The sequence below is a fragment of the Urocampus carinirostris genome, chromosome 14 (assembly GCF_059441175.1).
Source record: "Urocampus carinirostris isolate Australia breed hairy pipefish chromosome 14, RoL_Ucar_1.0, whole genome shotgun sequence".
Classification (NCBI taxonomy): Eukaryota; Metazoa; Chordata; class Actinopteri; order Syngnathiformes; family Syngnathidae; genus Urocampus; species Urocampus carinirostris.
Window position 1 is genome coordinate 18,773,792 of NC_142362.1, and position 18,678 is coordinate 18,792,469.

Here is an 18,678-nt window from a genome sequence, read left to right on the forward strand (position 1 = left end):
TCTTTCAACTTGTACAATCCAAGGAAAAAGGACAAACTTTACAAAACGCTGTCATTTAAGGGACAGTGTGTATGATTCCACCATCTCTATTTTGTCGTGCAACTGAAACAAATACTTTTCTCCCTCTCTCATTCACCTTCTCTCTCTGTCTCGTTCAACTTCTCTCTCGTTCACTGTTCACCTATCTCTCTTTCTCTCTCTCGTTCACCTTCTCTCTCGTTCACCTTCTCTCTCTCTCTTTCAGCTTCTCTCCCTATTTCTCTCTCTCCCTCTCTCGTTCACCTTTTCTCTCTCTTTCGCCTTCTCTCGTTCACCTTCTCTCTCTGTCTTGTTCACCTTCTCTCACTCTCTCTCGTTCACCTTCTCTCCCTATCTCTCTCCCTCTCTCGTTCACCTTTTCTCTCTCGTTCGCCTTCTCTCTCTCTCCCTATCTCTCTCTCTCTCTCTCATTCACCTTCTCTCTTTATTTCTCTCTCTCTCTTTTTTTCTAGCAAGTGGCCCCTAAACTTGGTAGTATGACACCAGTGATATTTATTTTTCCTTTTTGTAACTTGTGAAGCACGCCACCGGTTAGGTCGGTGTGCGCGTGCGCGGGCGCGCAGCTGGACTTTGGCGTTACGGAAGTGAGAGCAGAAGTTGCCTACTTCCTCTTTCAAGTCGAAGCTCAGTTCGGGGATCATGAGCGAGTCGGCGGTGGTTTTGGACCTCACGCACGCATGTGGATGCGCGTGCATGGAGCGTCACTTCCGCGAAGAAACTGCGTCCGCCACGCACGCGAACCTGTTGGTGCTGTGCGCGGGAAAGGAGCGCGGGCACGCGGCAGATGCAGCGATGCGCGCGTGGTCGTGCGGGGGCGCGCGCGCTCTTCTAGACTGGCGCGCAACGGCCACGTGCGTGTACCGGTTGAAGCGCGCGGCCGACGAGGCGGGCGCACGCTTGTTGCGTGTCATCACCAGCCCGCGGGGGCGCGCGCGATTCTTGGCCTACGAGCGCGCACTTTTCACGCCCTTTTACAAGTTCGAGTACCTGCTAGGCTGCGGGCCAGGAGCGCTGCACCCGGAGGTGGTGACTGGTGACGTCACCGTCCTGCTGAGGGACCTTCCTGCGGTGGGCGGGCCCATGCGCCTGCTGACGTCATCACTCATACCAGGTGAAGAAAAATTGGGCTCTTTTTCGTGATGCGGTTTTTCCAGCTAGGGTCACTCAAGAGCTTTTGACTCCAAAATGGCTCTTTTGTTTTAATGATAATTACCAATAGTAGTAAAACATTACACATCTAATGAATTATTTTCAAAATTGGTTGTATTACTACATTATAATAGTCTTTATTACTTTAATATGTAACCGCGGTGTACCTGTCCCACCAAAGATCCACATTCACGCTGGACTGGATGATGAGGTTTTTATTACAGTTACTGCAGATGAAATGAGTCACAACATTAGCTTTTCTGCTGGCTTTGATCTCTTTGATCTTGTTAGCAGCTCTCTCTGTAGACTGCCCAAAGTGGGGGTGGGGGGGGTTTGTAAGGTTTATTGTTCTATATTCTTTATCAATTATCCGTTATCGGTCAAATCATTATACGCTACAAAGCTAAGGGGCCGAGACACTTGTTCTTAGCCAAGAGCCCGAGTCAAGGTCCTAGGCACAGAGCCAAACAGCGATTAGTGCGAATGCACCGTTCCCGGAGGTACTGAAATACCGTCCCGATGCGTGGAGTGGACAGAGCAAGCTCTTATTCCATCTCCCGATTGCAAAAATCAAACTTAAAGCATTGCTGTATTTTGGGGATGGTTCACAAATCTAGAACCGCCTTCTTGATACTTCATTCTTTTCAATTTACATAAAATACATTTTAGAATGTCACAATACATTTTTACATCACTTTTAACAAGAGATTGTATAGTGGACTTTTAACGTTTACAATGAATTCAACATATTTTTCTTTAGTCTGAATTTTAACCAACATCATCCTTTTTAATATATATGAGAAAATAGAAATAAGAACAATAATGAGTACAAAAACGGATACAATTTACCTGCAGATGAAATGAGTCACAACATTAGCTTTTCTGCTGGCTTTGATCTCTTTGATCTCTACAAGGGGAATTAACATTTTAATAAAACGAAAAAAAAAGAGCGAAAATAAATCCAAACAGCTTGACAACATCAATCACTTTACTGTGCATGTTGAGATATGTCAGCTGTGGTTATAATGTTTAAAATTACCTTCTTTTGTGGAGCACCAAAAGATGTGTCTCACCGTTAGCAGCTCTCTCTGTAGACTGCCAACAAACCCCGCCTCCCGGTCACATGTCAGAAGCCAAAACCAAACCCCACCCCATACCAGCAGGTGGCACTGTTGGACTCATCATTGCAGGACACTTACCAAAAACTATACTCATATTTCAGCAGGAATTTCAATAAAACAAAAGTTATTATTACACCCGTTACAAATATATGAAATGATCTGCATTTATATAGCGCTTTTCAAGTCAATGACTTCCCAAAGCGCTTTACAAAGTGTCTTCACATTTCCCAATAGTGGCCTTGCAGCCATGTAAGGCGCTAACCTGCTTATTGGGAATATTAGGGGTTCAGTGTCTTACCCAAGGACACTTCGACATGTAACACGGACGAGCCGGGACTCGAACTGGGATCTCTTGATCCCAAGACGAGCGCTCTACCTCCTGAGCCTCCTGTGAACTTTTATCACATCTAAACTTTCAAAATTGTTTATACTAAGCAAACAACAAAGAAGGAAAGAGAAAGACCTAGCGAGAGAGAAAGACACAGTGAGAGATAGAAAGATAAAAACAGACAGAAAGACAAGAAAAGGGGAGAAAGAGAAGAAATACATAGTGTTTGGAATTAAACTGTTACAAATGTATCGTTTACCAAATTGTTCGAATTAGTTATCTGACTCCATTAACCAAACACAACTTACATTCGCCTAACAATGCATGCTCGTTTCTTTATGGAAAAATGAACAAGAGACCGGCATTTCCACACGGGGGCATTTTCTTAAATAATAAACTAAGTGAATTCCATCGAATTAGCCGAATTAGTGTCGCTCTTCGTCGAGCCTCTCTCTCGAGTGTCCCTCGATCTTCTGTCTTCCGTCTTCAAGTTCTTTTCACAAGCTGGCGTGCTGACTCCTCCCATGGGCGTGCCGACTCCTCCCATAGGTGGGCCAGAGAAAAAAAACCCTATGTGGGCTCCACGGCTCCTCGATGTCTGAAGAAACTCAAAAGAACACCAAGCGTTTATCAAAACAAGGCCTGACGTCCTTCGTCAGCGCCCTGTTCTCAAAATTCCCCAGCCAAAACACTCAGCACCTGGAACGGCGCGACCTGACATTGAACTTAAGCTTTCTCTGTGAAAAATCTTCATTGCATTCAAAAAATGTAACTTGTATAAAATCCTTTATAGTAAAATGTATAAAATATAAAATCCTTCAATAGCAAGAAGGAGAGAAAGAGAGAGAAAAAGAGTTTCGAACGCTTCTGATTGGTGGTGTGCCGAACCTCCACATTCACTTCAAAAAGTGGGTTCATAGAACAGTGGGTGGAGCTGAAATTGTGACTTGTCGCTCTGTGTTTCGGGTTCGGCTTCCGGTTTCTGGTTCAGACCGCTTCGGACACGGCTTCAGCACGCGTGTGGGGGGCGTGTCCCGCCTGCCCACTTTGTGTTCTCTCAACCTGTTGAGCAGCCCCCGACGGCGAGATCCGCCGGTCCTGGTCCAGGAGAACCGGCGACGCCTGGCTTTGCACGCCGGATTCTATCCGCGACCGCTTCAAATGCTCAAGGTGAGTGCCAAGCCACACCTTTCGCCACGCCCACAAAGCTCTCCTGACAGGAAGTGTCGGCCACAGGTGGAGCACGGGTGCCGCGTGTGGGTGGCCGGCACCGCACCCGAACCGGAACGCTACGATGCGGCGGTGACCGACCGACCGGGACTGGTTCTGGCGGCCCCGGGGGCCGACTGTATCCCCGTGCTCTTCGTGGATCCTGTGGGCGGAGTAGTGGGCGTGGCTCATGCAGGTAAGTCGGAGGTGAATGGTAGCGTAACGATATGCTAGTAACATTAGAGAGCTACGGTTTAGCTCATTAGCGCGCTAATTACGAAAGCGCGCTGACATACTAGCTACATCAGCACACTAATTTACATACCAACAACATAAGCGCACCAACATTTTATCTACTTTAGCGCACCAATACGCTAGCTACATTAGACTGTCTACCTAAGTCAGCACACCGTCATACTATGTAAGTTTGCTGAACTGCTAGCTACATTAGCCCACTTACATGCTAGCTACATTAGCGCCCTGACAGGCTACCTATGTCAGCTTACAGTCATGTTAGTGTGCTGACTTGCTCTTTACATTGGCTCATTTATATGCTACCTGTGTTGGTATACTGACATGCCTGCACCGATTATGCTAGCTATGTAAGGCACAATATGCTAGTTATTTTAGCATACTGAAATGCTAAATAATTTAGCACACAAATATGTTAGTTACCGTATTTTCCGCACTATAAGGCGCACCTAAAAGTCTTAATTTTTTTTAAAGGCTGACCATGCGCCTTATAACACAGTGCGCCTTATATATGGCTCAATATTAAATTCGCAAGGTCTCGCAACTTACTCAACGGCCGCCGACTCGATTTTCCCCCGAAGGCGAAGTAGTCCGCGGTGTATGCTGGGATTTATATACCGGCGTTTCATTGGCTAACCAATGTGTCAATCATCATTTGAATCGATCACTATTGGCTGAAGTTATTCGGAGCCTCGGATTGGCTAGATGCCCAAAACAAACCCTTCAATCGGCCGAGTTTAGCAATGGCGTAGCAAGCTTGCTACAGTACGCCATATAGAAACATGTTTCATTAGTCTGTATTTGTAAATATTCTACTCTCCTGGATTTACTTCACTCACGGTTGTAAGAAGACCATGATTGCGTATCATTATTGAACGTGAGAACTTAGGTGAGTTATGCGGCTTTATATTTTCCCGGTATCTTGTTTTAGAACGATCTTGATGTTGCTGTGATGAGTTGAGTGAATTAAACTCAATTCCAAGTGTCTATTGTCATATGCACAGTAAAGTTGTGAGCGAAAAAGAAAATAGAAACACAGAAATGTTTGGCATTTCTTGAATCCCAAGACTTCAACCTTCCGAAAATATTTGAAATTCCTGGACTTCAGTTCAGCATTCAACACCATCATCCCACAACATCTGGTAGACAAAATGAGACTCCTGGGTTTCAACACCCCCCTGCGGAACTGGCTGCTGGACTTCCTCTGTGACAGACCCCAATCAGTGCGGATAGGTCAGAACAGTTCAGATGTCATCTGCCTCAGCACGGGCTCCCCCCAAGGCTGCGTCCTAAGCCCCTTGCTGTTCACCTTGATGACACACGACTGCGTCCCTAGGTCCGCCACAAACCACATCGTGAAGTATGCTGACGACACAACAGTGGTGGGCCTCATCAGGGATGACAACGACCTAGCCTACAGAGAGGAGGTGGAGCAGTTGGTGGGCTGGTGCAAGGACAACAGCCTGGTCCTGAATGTTGACAAAACTAAAGAGATCATTGTCGACTTTAGGAAAAACCAGCCCAACCATGCCCCACTTTGCATCAACAACAAGGCTGTGGAGGTTGTCAGCAGTATCAAGTTCCTAGGGGTGCACATTACAAACAAACTCACCTGGTCCGTGAACACTGCATCACTGGTTAAGAGGGCACAGCAGCGCCTGTACTTCCTGCGGAGGATGAGGAGAGCCCACCTGCCCCCACCCTCCCTCATCACATTCTACAGGGGCACCATAGAGAGTATCCTGACCAGCTGTATCTCTGTGTGGTGTGGAGGCTGCAGCGCTACCGACTGGGGTAGTGTGAGGAGGGTAACGAGGACAGCAGAGAAAATAATTGGGACTACACTTCCCTCCATTCAGGACATTGGCCAGAAGCGCTGCCTATCCCATGCTAAGAACATTACCGGGGACCCCTCTCACCCCCATCATGGACTGTTCACACTGCTAGCCTCTGGGAAGAGGTTCTGCAGTGTGCGGTGCAGGACCACCAGGCTCCGCAATAGTCTAGTCCCACTGGCCATTAGACTGTTAAATGGTCAATCTAACATATAGTTAACTTAAATATAAGCGGCTGCTAATCTGACTTTTTGCACTACTGGCAGTTTTTTATAGCTTGCCACTCATTGCACATTGCTCTCTGCACTATGGTAATTACAGCGTTATTGTTACAGTGTTAATGTTACTGTGTACCTGACTTGTTAACCTGACTGCCCATTTTGCACATCTGGTTAGCTACTCTTCTTGCACTATCGGCACTATGGTAAAATACTATACGTAGCCAATTACAATACGACTTTATTTATATCTGTACATTCAAGGAAACTGTGGGGGTCAGATGCATCGACATTTCGTTCTGTATACACGTGTACTAGAATGACAATAAAGTAGATCTGAATCTGAATCTGAATCTGAAATGACGCATTTAAGTGACATTGTACGGACACCGCATCCGCACGTGTCTACGACACGTATTTGCTTCTTTGCAAGCTTCGGGAATGTTAAGGGGGTAATCAGTTTGACTGAATCATCTGACTGTTTTGTCGACGTTCCCATTGTAGCGCCTTATAATCCGGTGCGCCTTATCTATGGAAGATATAGGACCAAAAACTATTTTTTGGGGGTGCGCCCTATAACCCGGTGCGCCCTATAGTGCGGAAAATACGGTACATTAGCACACTGATATGCTCCTTATGTCAGTATGGTGACTACACAAGCGCAGTTAGAATATAAGTAGCCTGTTGGCGAGCCAAAGTAGCAAGCCTGTGGGCGTGTTAATGCTGCCAGCCAGTTGGCATGCCAATTTAGCTATTATGTCGGCGCGCTAACATAGCCAGCATGTTGGCCTGCCAATGTAAGTAGCCTGTTGGCGTGCTGATGTAGCTGCCAAAATAGCTAGCCTATGAGGGTGTTAATGTACTGTAGATAGCCTTTGGGCGATTTAATATAGCTAGCCTGTTGGCGTGCGATATAGCTAGCATGTCAGCGCGCTAACATAGCTAACATGTCGACCAACCAATGTAAATAGCCTGTTTGCGTGTCAAAAAAGCTAGCCTGTGGGCGTCCTAAAGTTGCTAGCCTGTTGGCGAGTCAATATAGTTGTCAGTGCTATTTTAGCTAGTCTTTACCAGGAAACCCTTTTTGAGACACCATCGTGTTTGACTCTAGCTTCATGTCGACTAAAAATTAAATCTCCTTCTAAGCCACTGGAGCTGAGTCAGACTTCTTTCCTTTCCGGCCACTGTATTTAATTTCTTTCTTTTAATGTCCCTGTTGTTTCAGGTTGGAGAGGGACACTACTGGGTGTTGCTGCGGCAACCGTTTCGGCTATGAGCGCCGAACTGGGGTCCTCCCACTCCGATATCCTGGTGGTCTTGGGCCCCTCGGTGGGCCCCTGCTGTTTTTCACTGGAGCCGGATCAGGCTGCCCGTTTCCTGCCTGAATGCGTCCGCCATGGGTTGACACGAAAACCCCATGTGGACTTGCGGCTTGCTAACAGGTGCCTCCCACCTCCCTTTGCCTACCAAGACTTTGGGTCCCAGCTTTGATCCCAGCCTTTCCGGGGACAGGAGTCCTCGGGTAGTTTTTAAGGTTTTCTTCCAGCGTGCTGACAGGCTACCTACTGCACATCAGCACACTGACGTATTAGCTAAGTTATGCTGGCTACATCAGTGCACCAATATGCTAGCAACATCAGTGTGCTAACATACATGCTAGCTATGTTGGTGCACTAACATGCTAGTGAAATTATTGTGCTAATAGCTAGTTACAATAGTGCAAGTACATGCTAGTAATGTTAGTGCTCTCACTTGCTAGTTACATTATTACAGCTAGTTACAATAGTGTGCCAGTAACGTTAGCGCAATGTGCTTGTTACATTAGTGTGCTAATGTGCTAACGTGAAAGTTACATTAGTGCGCTATTGTGCTGGTGATTTTAGTATGCTAATGTGCTAGTTATGTAACTATGTGTTGCTTCCATTAGTGCTATCGTGCCATTAACTATAGTGCCCAAGCTAGCTATGTTAGCGCAAGAACAAGCTATGTTTGTGCACCAATATGCGAGTTATGTTAATGCATCAACATATCAGTTGAGTTAGCGAGCTAACATGCTAGTTTTGTTATCGCACTAACATGCCAGTAACTAGTGCAAACACCGGTTATGTTAGCATGCTAGCATGCCAGCTAAGTTGGTGCGCCAATATGCCCGTAACGTTTCTGCGCTAACATGCGAATTATGTTAGCACGCAGACAAGCTAGCTACTGTGCATTAGTACGCTAAAATGTAATTATATTAGCACGCTAACATGCTAGTAACCGTGAGCCTACATCCTCCTTACCTTAGCGCACTAACGTGCTGCTTACGTTTTGCCCACCGGGCCTTTCTGGGGTGGTCTCAACGGATTTTACGTTTTTTTCCTCACAGGCGGCAACTGGAGAAGGCGGGCATCCGTCCCGATCACATTCAGGACGACGAGTGTGTGGCACCGTGCACGGCGTGCCACCCGCGAGACTTTTTTTCCCGGGTTCGGGACGGTACCCACTTTGGTACCCAGGTTGGTTTTGTGTGGATCAAGGAGAAAGCGGGAACATCCTGCGCCGGCATAGGATCTGAGCTAGGACCTCGTAACACCAGCTGACATGATAGCCATATTACACTCATATGCTACTTCCGATAGCGTTCCAAAATGCTAGCTGAATTAGCACACTAACGTGCCAGTTACATTTGCGCGCTAACTTTTAAGCTGCATTAGCGTGCTGATACGCCAACTACTTAGCTCACCAAAGTACACTCTAGTTACCGCACTAACTTACATGCCAGCTACACCAGCATGCCTACCCTCATGCTAGTAACATTAGTACGCTAACATCTATGGCAGCTATGTCAGCATGCCAGCAACCTCAATGCACTAACATACATCCTAATTAAGTTAGCGCACTAACATGCTAGTTAGGTTAGTGCTAACATGCTATCTATGTTGGCTTGCAGACATTTCAGTTAAATTAGAGCGCTGACACGTCATTAATGTACGTGCACTGACTTGTCAGCTACAGCAGCGTGCTAACTTACATGCTAGTTACATTAGTGCGTTAACATACATAGATAGATAGATAGATAGATAGATACTTTGTTCATCCCCGAAGGGAAATTCACATTTCCAGCAGCATCCCTGAGCTGAGAACAATCGAGAACAATCGAAAATAACACGGGAGCTGCTGGAGTGGCTGCCATTCGTGACGGCGCCGGAAGAAAAGATTCAATTTGAATCATGTACAAACAAACAAACAATTGAATGCCAGCTACATTAGCTTCCAACATACATGCTAGTTACGTCAGCCTGCTAATTACATACATTAGAGCTAACATACATGCCAGCTACATCAGTGCGCTAAGAGGCTAGCTATGCTAGCGCACCAATATGCTACTTATGTTGGCGTGCTAACATGCTGGCTGCGTAAGTGCGCTAATATAATGACTATCTTAGCACATTAACATACATGCTAGCTATTTTAGCGCCCCAACCTACCCAACGGACTCATAGGTTCCAGATTCCATCACATGGGCGTTCTTGTCCTGGTGGAGGCACAATTACACAAGGCAAGTTAAACCGAAGGCCTATTTTGGGTCCACTGACTTTTATGAAAAATGGATGGACCTAAAAGTCGCAGACATGGCAAAAGAGTCAAGAATTGTATACCTCAAGGTGGCGCCACACACATGTTTTTTTTATCAGTTAATGCGTACAAAAATACAATAAAAATTTGTAATGTTTTACAAACAAACGAAATCAATTTTTTTCAAGTTTAGTCCAGCCTTGCGGTTCCTCTCCCATCCTGCGGAGGAAGTCCATACGCTCCAGAATTCCGTGTGCTGTAAGACGAGCCTCAGGGTCCTGGTCCCAGCACTCAGACACAGTCTCAAAGTAGGCGCTCATCCCCTGCGTGTGGGACACCACAGCTACGTTAGCGTGCTAACATGCTAGTTAAGGTAGCAGACTATCATGCTCGCAGGGTCCCTGGTCCAATCACCCAGACATTGTCTAACATAAGACCTTCATCCCCTACCGATGGGAATCCACTGCTACGTGATCTCTCTAAATTGCTAGCTATGTTGGTGCGCTGACACGTTAGCTATGTTAGCACACTGACACTTTAGTACTCTACATGTTAGCTATGTTAGGGCACGGACATTGCTGCTGCATCAGCAAATGGCAACATGCTAGAAACGCTCACTGGATCCTGATAGTATGCCGCGTCCATCTAGGCGGAATTATGTTAGCGCACGCTATCATGCTAGCTATACCAGCACACTAGCATTACAGCTATGTTGCCATGCTTAACATGCTAGCAGCCCACACATGATGCTGACAAGGTCCTGCATCCATCCAGGCGGGATGATGTCAGCACCAAACTAGTTATGCTAGCACACGGTTGGATGCTAGCAGGACACTTTGGTCCCTGACTGGGTGTTGTGCTGATCCGGGTGGGATGACGTTAGCAGGCTTGTTACATATGTGCATACTAACATGCTAGCTACATGTTAACATGCTAGCACCTTAAACTGGATGCTGGCCAGGTGCCGCGTCCATCCAGGTGGAATGCAAGCACGCGCAAACACACTACTTATGTAGCATACGCTAACATGCTAGCATAACAAACTGGATGCTGACTGGGTGTTGTTGCACACGCTAACATGCTAGCAGAACACATTGAATGCTGACCAAATGCCCCGTCCATTCCGGTAGGATGATGTTTGCATGCACTAACACGCTAGTTACGTTAGTATATGGTAATATGCTAGCAGAATACAGTGCACCCTAACACGGTAGTTATGTTAGCATTCAATAATACGCTAGCAGTGCACACTCGGCGCTTACCGAATGATGTGTCCATCGGGGCTGGATCTCAGGCCGTTGCTGGCATCCGACCACCAAGCGCCGCATCTGGTCCACCAGCGGATGCCTGTCAGTTGCACCGCTAAACGGTGGCGCATAGTCAGAAACCTCTGCACAAAAAAACAAAAACAGAAGTAAGCGACGCCAATTGGTGCCAGTTTTGGTGCCAGTTGAGGTTTTCACCTCCAATGGCCTGGCACCGTGACGCCATCTCCCAGAAGACAAGGGCCAGCGAGTACACATCCATCTGCCTGAAGGACTCTGCATCCTGCAGGCGGACTCCGGACTCCAGTGCCTCAGGTGGCATGTAGCGAGCCGTGCCTACCTGGTAGCGCATCGTACCCACCTGATGCCGCCCCGTCTGGTTTCCTGTGATCGGGGGTACCTGCCCGGTGACGAGGCGGGCACTAAGCGGCACAGACAATCCGAAGTCGCACAGGACCACGTCGCCGTTGTCCTTCAGGAGGACGTTGGTACTCTTGATGTCACGGTGTGCCACTGCCACCTGAGAGGGAAGTTCTGCCTCTTTTTGTCACACGATTTGCGCCAAGCTAGGCCATCACCACGCTCATTACCTTGTCGTCGTGCAGGTGTGCCAGGCCACGTGCCAGGCCAGTTGACATGGTAACTAGTTGCTTCCAGTCCAGCACGTTGGTACTCAGGAAGTCTCGAAGGTTGCCCAGCCTGTGATAGGCCAGCAGCAACCAGTACTCTCCTCCTACCACCTGCTGATTGGCAGATGCTCGTTAGGCTCCTTAATTAGTACGTACATTATCTTTGATTCTATTTCTTGATTGGTGTCATTTTGACTAAGAATCAAATCTCATTCCAAGCTAATATAGCTGTGTCAAAAAAGCCTTCTTTCATTTCGAGGGAGTGTGTCTCATTTCTTGCCCGGGGGTATGGGATCTACTTTTACCTTGCTTTGCTTTCCACTACACTATTATGTCTCTGTTAGCTAATTGCTAACAAACCAACATGGTCCGTTAGCTTGAAGCTTACTTTGCCTGTAGGTTTCACTGCTAAAAAAAAGGGAAGATGGTCACATGTTGCATGTCAGGTCACCTGAGCCCCCAGGAACTGAACCACATTCCGATGATTGATCCTGCCGTGGGCCAAAATGGCCGCCTCGTGCCTCCAGGAAGCCGACTCGGCAGCAGGGAAAACCTTGACCGCCACCAAAGAGCCGGAATCTCGAAGCCGGCCTCGCCAAACCTGTGCCAAACCGCCACCGCCCACTGCCTCCTCCAGGCGCACCCCCGGGAATGTGGGTCCGAAAAGTTCAGAACTGGTTTTTCTCGTCCGATCTGGTGAGTGGTTGGGCAGGGCCCTGGTGGCTCCATTGTTGCGGGCCTGGTAGAATACGGCGGCGAGGACCAGAACCAGGATGGGAGAGGCCAAGCAGATCAGAACCAGTGGGACGCCAACCTGCACATCCAAAAGACCTGAGGACCCAAAACGAGACAAAACCCTAACTGCGATGTCATTAACATATGACGTCCATGTGCACCAACATGCTAGCTACGTTAATGCGCCAACATACCAGCTATGTTATCCTGCTGACCTGCCAGCTACATTAGCAAGATAACCTGCCAGTTACGTTGGCGTGTTCAAATGCCAGCTACGCTATCACGCTAGCATGCAATTTATGTTGGCATGCGGACATACTAGCTGGTTCCGGCAAGGGGCGTGGCTTACCGTTGTCACTGCGCCGAAAGACGAGCCTATCGTTGCACTCGTGCTGTCCGCGGCAGGCACACATCTTGGTCCCGCCCTCTGTGGTGGTCATGTGACACTGGTGGGAGGCAGAGTCTAGCACAAGCTCCGCCCCTGACACGCCCTCCAATGGCAACGTCGGATCATGACACGTGGTACGCAATGACACGCCAGTCTCTGTCTCCTGCCTGCACAAAAACACAATAGCTAGTCCTTTTGCTATCGTGCTAGCCGACTAGGCTGATGCTAGCCTCAGAAGCGACACACCAGTTAGTGCGCTAACTTAATTAGGATGTATGTTAGTGCATTGAGGTTGCTGGCATGCTGACATAGCTGCCATAGATGTTAGCGTACTAATGTTACTAACACACCAGTTACATCAGTATGCTAACAAGCCAGCTATGTTAGCCTGCCAACATGACATATATGTTAGCACAAGAGTTTGCTTGCTACTTCAGCGCGCCAACATGTTAGCTACGTTACAATAGCGTGCTAACATGTTAGTTAAGTTTGTATGCCAGCATGTCCTATAAATTGGAGCGCTAAAAACTCACTGCACCAATATGCCAGCCATGTTAGCGTGCTAATATGCCAAGTATGTTAGCACACCAGCGTGCTGGTTATGTAGCGCGCTGAAATACTAGTTACTTTAACGTGCTAACATATGAGGTACGTTAGCTCAGAAACATGCCATTTATGTTAGCATGCTAAAATCCTAGCGTAGTTAGCACAGCAACATGCCTTGCATTAGTGCGCCAACAGCCCAGTTATGATTGCAAGCTAACATACCAGTTACATTAGCAAGCTAATATACCAGATACATCAAGATGCAAGCTACAATAGAGCGCCGACATGCTTGTTACGCACTAAGACGCCCGCCTTCGTCTCCTGCCTGCGCAAAAAATCAAGCTAGTCCTTTTGCTCGCGTGCTAGCAGGAAGTCAATGTTAGCATGCTCACCAAATTGCCACGCAGATGTCCCGCCAGGAAGTGCAGAAGGAAGACCAATCACAGTAGGAGATGCAGATGCGGTTGCCGTGACGATCCTCACAGCTCGGACGGCTAACATTGCAGCCCATGCACACGTTGAAGTTAAGATGGCGGCCGGACGCCGTCGCTGCCGAACATTTGCGATGTTAGTGCATGAAGCTAATAAGCAAGGAGAGATTAAAGTCTGTTTTTGACTGGCCTCATTTTGACTAATGACAAAATCTCCTTTGAATCACTCAAGCTGAGTCAACAAAGCGTTCTTTCATCTCCAGCTAGGTGGTAACGGCATGCTAGTTACATTTTGCGGGATAACAGAATAAGCTACGTCATTGTGCTAACATGCTACGTATGACAGCTGTTAACGTGCTAGCAGCACCTCCGGGTTCTTGTCCCAGCACTCCGAGAGATGTTAGAGTGCTAACAGACTAGCCATATTAGCACACTAACATGCTAAAAGGGAAAATTGGACACTGAGCGGGTGTTACATCCATCCGGACATTAAACCAACATGGTTGTGAGTTGACTGTGGCATAATTTTTACTAGAATTTAGGTTTTCCTTCCAAGCCACTTGAGCTGAGTCAACCAAGTCTTCTTTCATCTCCAGCTAGCGTGTTTAATTTATTTCTCAAGGGAATCGCGCCAATCTTTACCATGTGTCTCACAACACTACACTAGCATTTCTTTATTAGATATCAAATCTCCTTTAAAGCCACTGCAGCTGAGTCAACGGAGCCTTCTTTCATTTGCGGCCAGTGTGTCTAACCAACTTGCATCACAATAAAATTCACCACAAACCACTTTAGTTTTGTCTAACAAAAACATTTTCTTTTTCTGTGGCAGTTTTTCTAGTCTTGTACCAGTCCTGGAACTTTTTTTTTGTGCGCCACTGGAGCTGAATCAATGAAGCTTTCTTTTATTTTCGACCAGTGTGTCTGAGCAACGTGCATGGCAATAGTAATTCAAATCTCCTTACAAGCCACTGAAACTGAGTCAACGGAGCCTTCTTTCATTTCTGGCCAGTGCGTTGGAGCAATTTGCATCACAATAAAAATCACCACAAACAACTTTAGTTTTGTCTCACAAAAACAATTTCTCTCTCTGTGGCAGCTTTTCTGATCTTGTAGCCGTCCTGGAACTTTCTTTGTGCGCACACGTCTTCAAAAATTATTTGGTGGGCACACTTGTCGTCTCTGTTGGACGGAGCGAGGACAGACTGGCACCGAGTGGCGTATACAACAACACGTAATATGTTTACTCCGTTTCTTTTGCATATACACATCTGATTTTGTTTTGAGGGTATTCTACTTTAAAAACGTAATTGTACACCGGGGTTGGAGAGAAAATCTCATTGGCATGTTTATGTTCATGAATCATGATAATGAAGACAATCTTGAGTCTTAAATCGGAGAGGCTTTGAGTATTTGTGTTGCACAGAAAAGCCAAAACACAGAAAACGCACAACTTCGCGTTAGCAACTCACAGATGATGTTGATGACGAGTAAAAGGAGTTTCTCCGTCCTCATGATGAAGTTGCGCCCAAATTTCGCTTGTTGCTTTTGATTGGTGATGCGTCGTAGAAAAACCTGCTGGTAAGGAGGTGCAGACAGATCCCCCCCATGGCTGTGCTTTGAATGGCAACAGATACCATACAATCTGCGAGCGGCAAGCCTAGGACGCAGCCATAAAGAAGGGTCGTCTGCGCCCACACGGAGGAGGGAACCTGAGCTCCACTGTGGGGCTCCCGGTGTTATGCCGAGAAATGCATCCCTGCCGAGATATGCATCCCTGCCGAGATTTGCATCCCCTCGTTACTATAACCACTTTTACCTCGTTTTATATCACTTTTCGGGAATGTAATGGCGAACATATAACCAAAACCACTTCGTCTTGCATTTGTTGGGAATGTAATACAACTTAAACCATTCCGTCTTTGTATTTGTTGTGAATGTAATTAAACGGTAATGCACACCGTATACAAATCACTTTTGAGAACTGTTATGCACTCTACCGTAAAGCTTATTATACTGAAATAAGCTTTATGGTAGAGTGCATAACAATTTTAATACGCGCGATTTGAATAGAAAAAGGCAAAATAAACATATTACCTGCTCAAAAGTGATTTGTATACAGTGTCCATTACTGTTCGATTACATTCACAAAAAATACAAAGACGGAATGGTTTAAGTTGTATTACATTCCCAACAAATGCAAGACGAAGTGGTTTTGGTTATATGTTCGCCATTACATTCCATAAAAGTGAGATAAAACGTGGTAAAAGTGGTTATAGTAGCTAGGGGATGCAAATCTCGGCAGGGATGCATTACTCGGCATAACACCGGCAGCAACGGCCTTGCTATTCGAGTGGTTGTGGAAAGTAGAAGCAAGAAGGGAGAGGACACATCTCAGTGTTCTCGTTTGCCCGCGTCCTAGACGCCTCATTTTTGCTGGGGACACATAGTCTCAAATCAACTTTTTTGACACAAAATTGACGTTATTACCCGATTCCTTTTTTTTTTTTTAAACGATTTATCGCACTCCAAACTTTTCGCCAGGCAGATCCGCATTGTTGTTTTGGTCTCGCGGTTCGAGATTTCGTCTGCACGACGATCTTGGCAAACGAGATTTTGTTGCTTCGAGATGACGTCATTGTTGTGGTGCTTGTCGTCTAGTGAAGGTTAAGTATGCCTCCGAAAAAACAGTATTAGGTAAAAATCAACACAAAACTGGTCATTTATCAGTGTCAGTAATAAGTCGAAACATAATGCAGAGAGTGATAACAACGGCAATAATTCCGGCAAGGAAAGCAGGTGTGTTTAAGCGAACGATTCGATGAAAGAAAATAAATAATACTCCTAGCAAGAAAAGGACTTTTCTGCCAAAATGGACTCAATTATATTCCTGGTTACGCTATGAAGAGGATGATAATGGAGGCTACATGTTCTGTGATGCGTGTACCCAGTAATAAAAAAACTGGATCGCATAAACCATTTCGCAATACGAACTTTCAGAAGAGCACATTCGATCGGCACCACGACCATGAAAACCACAAATTAGCAATGGAAATTCCGTTGCTGCAATTGCACCTTGAGAAGGCCTTACAACTGTGGCGGGACAGCAAACCACGAAGAATATATGAACTGAAAACCTGAAGTGATAACTGCTTTGTATTACCAATTAACTGTGATGATTAAAACTGCATGAATATATACATATTTCAGCAATATTCTTTTGTATCATGTACAATATTGTTGTGAACTGAAAACTCTTGAAGCGATAACTGATTTGTATTATCGATAAACGGTGATGATTAAAACTGAATGAATATATAGATTTATATTATATATTTGTCGCCGATTTACAATTTCAATATAACACTAAATTTTGGGGACCCATAGATCTCTGTTGGGACCCATAGATTTTTGAACATGCGAGTCCCCGGGACCCATCACTTTTCACAGGTAAAATGAACACTGCCCATCTGAGCATCCCGGGCAGAGGACTTGAGGATGCTGCTTGAGAGGGTGGGAAGAAATCCCACTTGAGAAGACAGAGCTGTGCCCCTGCACAATAGTATTGCCCTGTAAACCTTAACTGCTGTTAAAAGTGTCGATAAAAATTGTTCAAACCTCATATTGTCAGAATATGATATAATGAAATTGTGAGTGTATTTAATTGCTGTTAAAAGTGTCGATAAAACCTCATATTGTTAGAATATGATATAATGAAATTATGAATGTATTTAATTGCTGTTAAAAATGTCGACAGAAATTGTTGAAACCTCATATTGTTAGAAAATAATATGATGAAATTGTGAATATGTTTAATTGCTGTTAAAAGTGTCGAGAAAATTGTTCAAACTTCCCATTGTTTATTTGCTGTTAAAAGTGTAAAAAAATGTTCAAACTCAAAACGTAAGGGCTCATTTTGTTTTTCATTTTTCGTCTTTTTGTCATTTTGCGTATCATGTTCCATAAGAATTGGTAGCGTATGGATGAAAAGCAACAAAACAAATTTGAAGAGCTGCTTGTGAACCGAAAGAGTCGGCTGTTTTTAAAGAGCCGAGCCGAAAAAGCCGTTTCTTAAGAAAGGTCCGCAATTGCCACGAGTAGCGCGCACGCGCACTCGAGCGCGACCGGTGCCGCGCGTCACCTGGAAAACAAATTTTGCAAACAAGAGAGAATGATTAAGAAGCGCAGAAAAGATTTTTTGACGACATATACAATATAAACAAAAGCCCCTGTTTGACGCCAAAAACGAGGACTCAAAATGTTCATAAGTGTGCCCCCCGGGCGGGATCAGGCCCACCAAGGGTTTAAATACGGCCCACAAAAAACACTGAGCGAAGCGCAAGAGAAAAACAAGCTGTAGTTTTAAATAAGTCCACTCGATGTGGCCAAAGTCATGCGCCACTTGCAGAGCAACTGGAGCTGTATTTCCCTTTCTGTTTTTCTGTTATTTTCTTTTTCTTCCATTTTGTTTCTTCTCGCTTTCTCTCTTTCTTTCCTACTCTTCTTTTCTCTTTCATTTTACCCTCTTTTTCTATTTCGCTCTCTTGCTCATTCGGTTTTTTCCCTTTGTCTGTCTCACTCCCTCATTTTCATCCTTTCTCTCTTCGTCTCTTTCTTTCTCTTCTTTCTCTGTTTCACTTCTCTTATTTTTTCTCTCTCTTTCTCTCTTTGTCTCTCTCTGTCTTTGTATTTTTCTCTTCATTTATTTCTCTCTTTTTTGTCTTTCTTTATTTTCTATCTTTCTCTCTCCCTTTTCTCCCCTTTTCCTCTGTATCGTGCCCCCTCTACTGCGTTCTCTATTTCTCTTTCTCACTCTCACTATTTTCCTTTTTTTCTGTCTCTCTTTCTTCTCTCATTGTTTTCTCTCTTTATGTACTTCTTTTTTTGTCTCACCCTTTCTTTCTCTCTTTTTCTTACTCTCCTCCTTTTGCCCATCCCTTTGCTCTCTCACTCTCTTTTGCTCTCTCTCTCCTTT

The 18,678-nt window shown here is 45.6% G+C and overlaps 2 protein-coding genes and 1 pseudogene across 3 annotated transcripts; 1 reads left to right on the forward strand and 2 right to left on the reverse strand.

Annotated features, from left to right (window-relative positions):
* Positions 1-668: 668 nt before the first annotated feature.
* Positions 669-9,189, forward strand: lacc1 (laccase domain multifunctional purine nucleosidase 1). The gene is made up of 4 exons (XM_088352892.1): positions 669-1,150; positions 3,629-4,042; positions 7,377-7,593; positions 8,520-9,189. The coding sequence occupies exons 1-4, from the start codon at positions 679-681 to the stop codon at positions 8,731-8,733; spliced, it is 1,317 nt and encodes a 438-aa protein (XP_088209018.1). The 5' UTR covers positions 669-678; the 3' UTR covers positions 8,734-9,189.
* LOC148352875 (U2 spliceosomal RNA) lies at positions 1,667-1,790 on the reverse strand (annotated as a pseudogene).
* A 666-nt stretch (positions 9,190-9,855) lies between the features above and the next one.
* On the reverse strand, positions 9,856-15,379 carry LOC148352876 (TGF-beta receptor type-2-like). 2 transcript variants are annotated; one of them, XM_088352705.1, is made up of 8 exons: positions 15,176-15,379; positions 13,665-13,821; positions 12,688-12,893; positions 12,055-12,434; positions 11,565-11,714; positions 11,173-11,494; positions 10,972-11,099; positions 9,856-10,032 (listed from the first exon to the last, which is right to left on the reverse strand). In XM_088352705.1, the coding sequence occupies exons 1-8, from the start codon at positions 15,216-15,218 to the stop codon at positions 9,883-9,885; spliced, it is 1,536 nt and encodes a 511-aa protein (XP_088208831.1). In that variant the 5' UTR covers positions 15,219-15,379; the 3' UTR covers positions 9,856-9,882. The 2 variants fall into 2 exon arrangements, with proteins under 2 accessions (XP_088208831.1, XP_088208829.1); XM_088352703.1 differs by having other exon boundaries at positions 11,565-11,717.
* Positions 15,380-18,678: the final 3,299 nt, after the last annotated feature.